The sequence below is a fragment of the Daucus carota genome, chromosome 1 (genome assembly GCF_001625215.2).
Source record: "Daucus carota subsp. sativus chromosome 1, DH1 v3.0, whole genome shotgun sequence".
In the NCBI taxonomy this organism is placed as follows: domain Eukaryota; kingdom Viridiplantae; phylum Streptophyta; class Magnoliopsida; order Apiales; family Apiaceae; genus Daucus; species Daucus carota.
In genome coordinates this window covers 43,003,497-43,011,063 of record NC_030381.2, presented here as the reverse complement: position 1 = coordinate 43,011,063, position 7,567 = coordinate 43,003,497, and the positions used below count along the sequence as shown (strand labels likewise).

Here is a 7,567-nt window from a genome sequence, read left to right as displayed (position 1 = left end):
GTAAGTTTTGAAACGTAAAGAATTGGGTGGGACACGAGAAAGTGTAAAGAAATGGGTGAGACGGAGGGAGTAATCGATAACATTACAATTAGCAATTTAGTCCACGATTCCGTCCCATTCAATTTATATTTTGATATGTTTTTTAAAATTTATTTAAAATATAATTTAATAATATTTTTTATATTTTTTCTTGAATAAAAATTTGATATTTAATTTTTTGAATTTGATGTGTAAACTTTTATTTAAAAAAATATTATAAAATTATATTTCATAGAAATCTCAAAATGTGCCCAAACACTAAACGTATATTGCTCTTTCGCAGAGGGAGTACCAAATAATTATGTAATTCAATCGTATGATCAAATAGTCAAATTTATATTGAATAAAGAAGCTTGGCTTTATATTTATAAACAAAACAATTTTAAATTTAATTTTATCAAATACAAGTCATAAATAATTGAGTAAAAGCATTAAATTTAAATTATACAAAACTGATTACTCGTATCTAATTATAAAAATATTTAGAATCGTTTGATTTAATTTAAAACAAGTTACTTATCGATTAAATTGGAGAAGTAGATTGTAATGTCATAGTTTATAAGTTATTAAAGTGTTTCGGTAATATTGTTTATAAATTATTAAAATAGTTGAATAAAATGGATTATAATTATTTATGTGTCCAAGTAATTTTATAAATTATTAAAATGATTAATATTTTTTGAATAATCGTCAAAAATTTAAGATTAGAAAACGCATAAACAAGTTTAGAAGTGGACCGAAGTATTACAAAATGTGTCAATCCGGGGCAAATATCAAATCTTTCTGAAAAATCAGCTCACATCTCAAAATTCTGTATATGAAATAAATCGAAGTACACCGTCCCGATATAACAATTTTGATTGTGCAAAACGATTACATGCCCTTGAAATATCATTGTTTGTTAGTGTAGCTAATAGTATTATTTATGCTTATTTTTTGAACTAAAATTTTCACTATTATTTATGTGCGATTGAGGTGTTAAAACCTCCCCACTTAAATTAATGATATCTTTGTAGGATGTGATATTATATGGTCCACCAAACCGTATCTTCTAGGCATTGTGATTTGTGAGATAATAATATCATCTAATTACGTATCTTCTAGGCATTGTGATTGTGAGAAAATAATATCATCTAATTCTCCATCAACCCTTCAAATCTTTGTTATTGAGATTGATTTATATCCCCATTTCCGTTCACTTGACGAATCAAGTTTTTAAAAAATCAGCTTTAGATATCACATGTGATAATCTTGATAAAAATCTCGTCAAAAATTGGATCAAATATCAAGCCATCCTATCTTGAGTTTATATATTGCATATGCAAGATTCAGAGTTTCGAATACACTCATAGTACAAGATAATGAAAAATCGAAATGGACTGAGCAACCACTTGACACATGTTCCAAGCCCAGAATTTCATTAGCTACTTCTGAAGAAATATTTTCCACAAAATCTTCTTGGACACTTCTATCTGAAACCTTGGTGCCAAGAAGCAAAAGTGCAGAAATGAAACTATTTACTGTACACAAGAATGCCGGTCTCTGCATGAGGTCTAGCACTCTGAGGAGTCACTTTTTACAAGACTCTGAATGAAACTATTGTGCTAGTGAAATCTCTATACAACTTAAACGCTACACTTATGTTTCTCTATATAAAACGCTTAATTAATCACTCATGAAATTGTATATCTGAAATGATAGGGGAAGAAATGTCCCAAACTTATACAAAGAACATGTTATCAACAACTCAATTTTTTAATGGTCCGGGGGGGGGGGGGGGGGGGGGGGATGAGAATATGATAATGTGATTACCTAGATTTAAAAATGGCCACTTGCAGTTGTCGGTGGAGTATAATATAATTTTCTCACTTTCATTAACTAATTATTTAACTAATTAATGAAAAAATATAATTTTATTCAACGTTTTTCAGGCCCCCGCGCGTTCTAACCGTTAGGAGTACTCTTCAGAATTCGGACACATATATAAAAAGCTCCATTCCCATGTACAAGCTGATGTTGGAGATGACCTAAGAAGCCTCGTGTTGGAGATTAATACTACTCCCTCCGTCCCCCTGAGTTGTATACATTGGGGGACGGGGACGCGGCACGGACTTTAATGCTCCTAAAAAGTGTAGTTGTGCAATCTATTTTTAAAATTTTTCTTTTCTGAATTAAAGTTTGGATGTTATATTTTTATACAGAAAAAGAATATCTCAAAAATAAGTTACGGAACTATATTTTATAAGAGCATTGAAATGCGTGTCGAGCAGTTAAAAAGAAACATATAGAATTAAATGGGACAGAGGGAGTAGTATATTACTAACTCATGTTTTATTCTTTAAATCATAATCATTTTCAACTGTAATTTATCTTGTTTTTCTTTCGAAAGGGTAAAATTGAGCCACTTTATTATGCAAACTTATGATTGAAATAATAATTTCTAAAAATCTGATTATCATTTATTTAGTTCAAAATCCCGATATAGGTATTTTCGTTTCTAAATATGAAGATTGTAAATCCAAGAAACGGATTCAGACAGAATAGAACTAGACAGGTAACTGGTCATTGTCATTTACCAAAATTTTAATGCAGTGATGTAGACAGAGAAAGACAGACAATATTAAAGAAGTGTAAACAAAATTAAGGAAAAACAGGCAGACTTAACAGCACAAACACAGCCAAAGTCTACTATACAGCTGCTGCCTGCTTGCTTACATGATACATCCATTATTGCCTTTATATCAAAGCTTCCTACTCCCCCACACACACTAACACACACTAAATCTTTGCCCTCAAGAACACACCTTTTCTCAGATCCACATTTCTGGGCCATCTTAAATCCCCTCAAAACCTACATTCCATCTATCTTTTTTCAATTTCACATCACATGCTTAGGGGGTTCTGATTTCACACTGTTGCACACATCATCTGTTTGATATAATGTATGGGAGAGATCCATGGGGTGGGGCCCTCGAAATTGCTGATTCCGGCACTGATGATGACCGGAGCCGGAATCTACAAGACCTGGATAGAGCTGCACTGTCTAGACCCTTAGATGAGACTCAACAGAGCTGGTTGTTGGGCCCACATGAGCAGAAGAAGAAAAAGTATGTGGATCTTGGATGTGTGATTGTGAGTAGAAAGATTTTTGTGTGGACTGTTGGGACTATTGTTGCTGCTGGTTTGATTGCTGGTTTTGTTGCTCTGCTTGTTAATACTTTGCCAAAGCATCATCACCGTCCTCCTCCACCCGATAATTATACGCTTGCCTTGAGGAAGGCACTGATGTTCTTTAATGCACAGAAATGTAAGTGATAATGGGTTTGGTGTGTTTTTGAAATTAATAGTTTTGTTTGTTGTGAATTTTAGTATGTCTGCATAAATAGTGTGGTAAGCAATCTGAGTTGTGAGTGAATTTGCATGAATAGAGTGATTAGTATTTGTACACAATACCAATCTGACTTTTGGGAAAAGAAATTAGGAAAGAGAATGAGAATAGATCAAATTATGATAGATACAACCTGGGTCAAGTCCCTGTCACAAATCGTAAATTGAATCCAAATCGGATATAACTTTTAGTCCACAACGGTTGGTGTGTTGTACATTAAAATCTACTGTAGAAAACTTTATATTTTTGGTGTAAACTTTTTATCCAATTTTAGTTGAAATTCAGTTTTGCACAATTAGATATGAAAGTTTTCATCTTGTGTTTTGTTACTAATTGAAGATATACTATATTTGAAGTGTCAATTTAAAGTTCATTTATGATCAATCTATCACTATTATGTTTAAACTGATATGGAAACTAATCTAGCATCTTGTATTTTAGGGCAAGGAGTGTAACAATTATTTCTGTTGGTACTTGGTAGTTAGGTAGTATATTTAATATATGCAACAGTGCTTTTTGGGCACTTGCTCCATTCTGTTGTAGTCCGCTGTTCTAATTTTATAGCGGGATGTTTGCAGCTGGAAAACTTCCCAAGCACAATAACGTTTCATGGAGGGGGAACTCTGGATTAAATGATGGGAAGTCTGATTCTTCATCTATAAGCAAAAATTTGGTTGGTGGTTACTATGATGCTGGTGATGCAATCAAATTTAATTTTCCTCAATCTTTTGCCATGACCATGTTGAGCTGGAGTGTGATTGAGTACAGTGCAAAATATGAAGCTGCAGGGGAGCTTAACCATATTAAAGATCTCATCAAGTGGGGAACTGATTATTTTCTTAAAACTTTTAATTCTACGGCAGATACTATCGATCGCCTTGTGATGCAGGTAAATGTTACCATTCCGATTATCTTTGTTACTGATACATAGGCATTTTGTATTAGCAGATACAGTGAACCAGCCTGCCAGTTGGCTTAAGATTTCTATATCGTCACTATACGTATTCATGCCAACATCACCATTCCTATCCATGTGACCAAACAACAATCTGTGTAGAGATACAAACCATAGCTAGTAAAACAGCTTCTTTGTTTATAGCTTGCTTGATATTTCTTCAAAAAAAGGCGTATTACAGGACACCCTGGCCTGCCTAGGAATTTTTCCCTAGGAACCTGCCGACTAGCTCCATAGCCAACACAGGTAGGTAAATCGGACTAACCGAGCGCCCGGGAGCCGGTGAGGTTCGAACCCGTGACCCTTTGGATCAAAGCAAGGCCCCTTTTCCACTGGGACAGCTCTCACACTCGCTTGATATTTGTATATGCCTAATAATATAAGATGATGTCATGTACAACGATCACCTGTTCATAGCTTTAATCGCCCTCCATGGCTGGCAACACGATATTTGATGTTCTACAGTTTGATATCTTAATCAGGAACTCAAGTTTTTTCCCTGATATGTATGACAGGTGGGAACTGGTGATACCACTGAAGGGGCAACTCCTAATGACCATTATTGTTGGATGCGTCCGGAGGACATTGATTACGAGCGGCCTGTAACTGAATGTCATGGTTGCTCAGACCTTGCTGCAGAGATGGCAGCTGCTTTGGCTTCAGCATCAATTGTTTTCAAGGACAACAAGGCTTACTCCCAGAAACTTGTTCATGGCGCTAAAACCCTCTTTAAATTCGCTAGAGATCAGCGTGGCAGGTATAGCGTAGGGTCGGAGGCTGCAAGCTTCTACAACTCCACTAGTTATTGGGATGAGTTTGTGTGGGGAGGAGCTTGGATGTACTATGCTACGGGGAATAATTCTTATCTCTCTCTTGCCACTAATATTAAAATGGCCACACATGCCGGAGCTTTCTGGGGAGGGCAAGATTATGGTGTCCTGAGTTGGGATAACAAGCTTGCAGGAGCTCAAGTAAGTTTAATAACCATCATGTCATCTTGCTTTATTGCTTTCTGGGGCTGCATAATGACTTAATTGCTGCATGAGATCAAGTAACAATGTATAAAGTTTATCTTATATTGTAGACTGTTGAGTGCTTAGTCATGTGGAGTTAGCTTAAATATATAAAATGTTAACAACTAATCTGTACATAACTAATCTGTACATTAACTTAAAAGAGCAGGTGTTTATCTTCCTAACTATATTATTGTAAAATCTGTGCTGTTTGAATGTCACAACTTCTCTGTTATCGCCTTCCATCTAACCTCTTTCTCCAGTTATTTACATGGCTTATAATGGGATGATGTATATGTTTGTGTGCGTGTGTGTATACTGGGTATGTTATAAAGTGGTGTTACTATCTTATCGCCAAAGTTGTAATTATCCTGCACATATCTGCAAAGCATCTCAGATCTTTTCTGTTGCGGACTTTGGATAATTATGTTTGCTTATACCACTACTTGGCAACCATTGATGTGATGTTTTTCCTTGCTTATAGGTTCTTTTAACACGTATGAGATTGTTCTTGAGCCCTGGATATCCTTATGAAGAAGCTTTAAAGACATTTCATAATCAGACTAGCATATACATGTGTTCGTTCCTTCCATTCTTTACAAGCTTCAACAGAACCAAAGGTACAGTGACTTTACTTTCCATATTGCTTTTAATCTTATTCATATAGTGCACCTAGTGTTTCCAAATCCCAGTACAACATAGAATGACATCCAATGGGGCAACGTTGCAGGTGGCCTTATCCAATTAAATCATGGCAGGCCGCAGCCACTTCAATATGTTGTCAATGCTGCTTTTTTGGCTACTCTATTTAGTGACTATCTTGATGCTGCTGATACACCTGGATGGTACTGTGGACCAAATTTCTACTCTACTGATATCCTCCGTACATTTGCTGAGACTCAGGTATTTTAGAGTTTCGGTCCAAATTTAACTTTGGAGATGTGCAATTAGCTTCTCATTTATACCCCTCAGAATACTACTATATAGTGGGTTGAAGTGGTGGTAACAAATAGTTGGATTTTTTTTCTTGGTTCTGGCAGATTGACTACATTCTTGGTAAAAATCCTAGAAAGATGAGTTATGTTGTTGGATTTGGCAGTCACTACCCGAAACAAGTCCATCATAGAGGTGCGTCCATTCCCAAAAACAAGGTCAAGTACAACTGTAAAGGAGGCTGGAAGTGGAGGGATAGCAAGAAGCCAAATCCTAATACTATTGTCGGGGCTATGGTTGCTGGCCCTGACAAACATGACGGCTTTCACGACAAGCGTATGAACTATAATTACACGGAGCCAACTTTAGCAGGCAATGCTGGTCTAGTCGCAGCCCTTGTGGCTCTATCAGGTGGTAAAACTACCCCGATCGACAAGAACACCATGTTCTCTGCAGTTCCACCAATGTTTCCCGTTGCACCACCACCACCTGCTGCCTGGAAACCGTAAAACTTCCAAGGGTCATCATAATTTTTTATTTCCTTCATGTTTTTTTAACTGATGGCTGGATAATTTTTCCTTCTTGTGTTCTTGCTGGAAAGAGAAGAAACGAGTTGCAAAAATAAGCACCACAACACGAAACAATGACTCTGGGACAGTCCTTAGAAGCGAAAGCAGGTCGGTGGCATTGGTGTGACCATCTTCTGTTTTCCTTTGAAACTTGTTGTAATATAGCCCCTGTATGTAGGAAAGAAATCAACCATGTACCACTCTGTATACTCTGATGTTTGAACAAATGTGACCATACGATACTCTGTTTTCTTCTTTTTGCCTCTGAATAGTGTACTTGTTTTCTCTGCAATTAGAGGGATATATCCCTCTGGCCCCTTTTAATTGTCTTTTTAAAATGTTAGGAAATTTTATATATTATGTTAGATTATAACTAGTTTTTAACACTATTCTGTGAAAACTCGGTGTAGTTTGAGTTCGTCATTCCACTGCAAAACCATGATATACATATAATATTTGTAGAAATCAAAAAATTTAATAATCATCCATCAAAATTAAAAAGTTCTGCTACGGAAGATGGAAGTCTGAATGAATGACTATGACGATGGCTATTAACATATATGCTTGAGTGCCTAGATGGATAAGAGCAATGAAAATTTGTCAGACAAGTTGAAAATGGGTTTATACCATTTAGAGGCAACATTGACAATCAACAGTCAACAGGAATTTT

The 7,567-nt window shown here is 35.8% G+C and overlaps 1 protein-coding gene across 1 annotated transcript; it reads left to right on the top strand.

Annotated features, from left to right (window-relative positions):
• The first annotated feature begins 2,685 nt into the window (after positions 1-2,685).
• On the top strand, positions 2,686-7,189 carry LOC108204479 (endoglucanase 25). Its single transcript, XM_017373942.2, has 6 exons — positions 2,686-3,346; positions 4,006-4,316; positions 4,898-5,353; positions 5,880-6,015; positions 6,126-6,298; positions 6,436-7,189. The coding sequence occupies exons 1-6, from the start codon at positions 2,980-2,982 to the stop codon at positions 6,835-6,837; spliced, it is 1,845 nt and encodes a 614-aa protein (XP_017229431.1). The 5' UTR covers positions 2,686-2,979; the 3' UTR covers positions 6,838-7,189.
• The last annotated feature ends 378 nt before the right edge of the window (positions 7,190-7,567 follow it).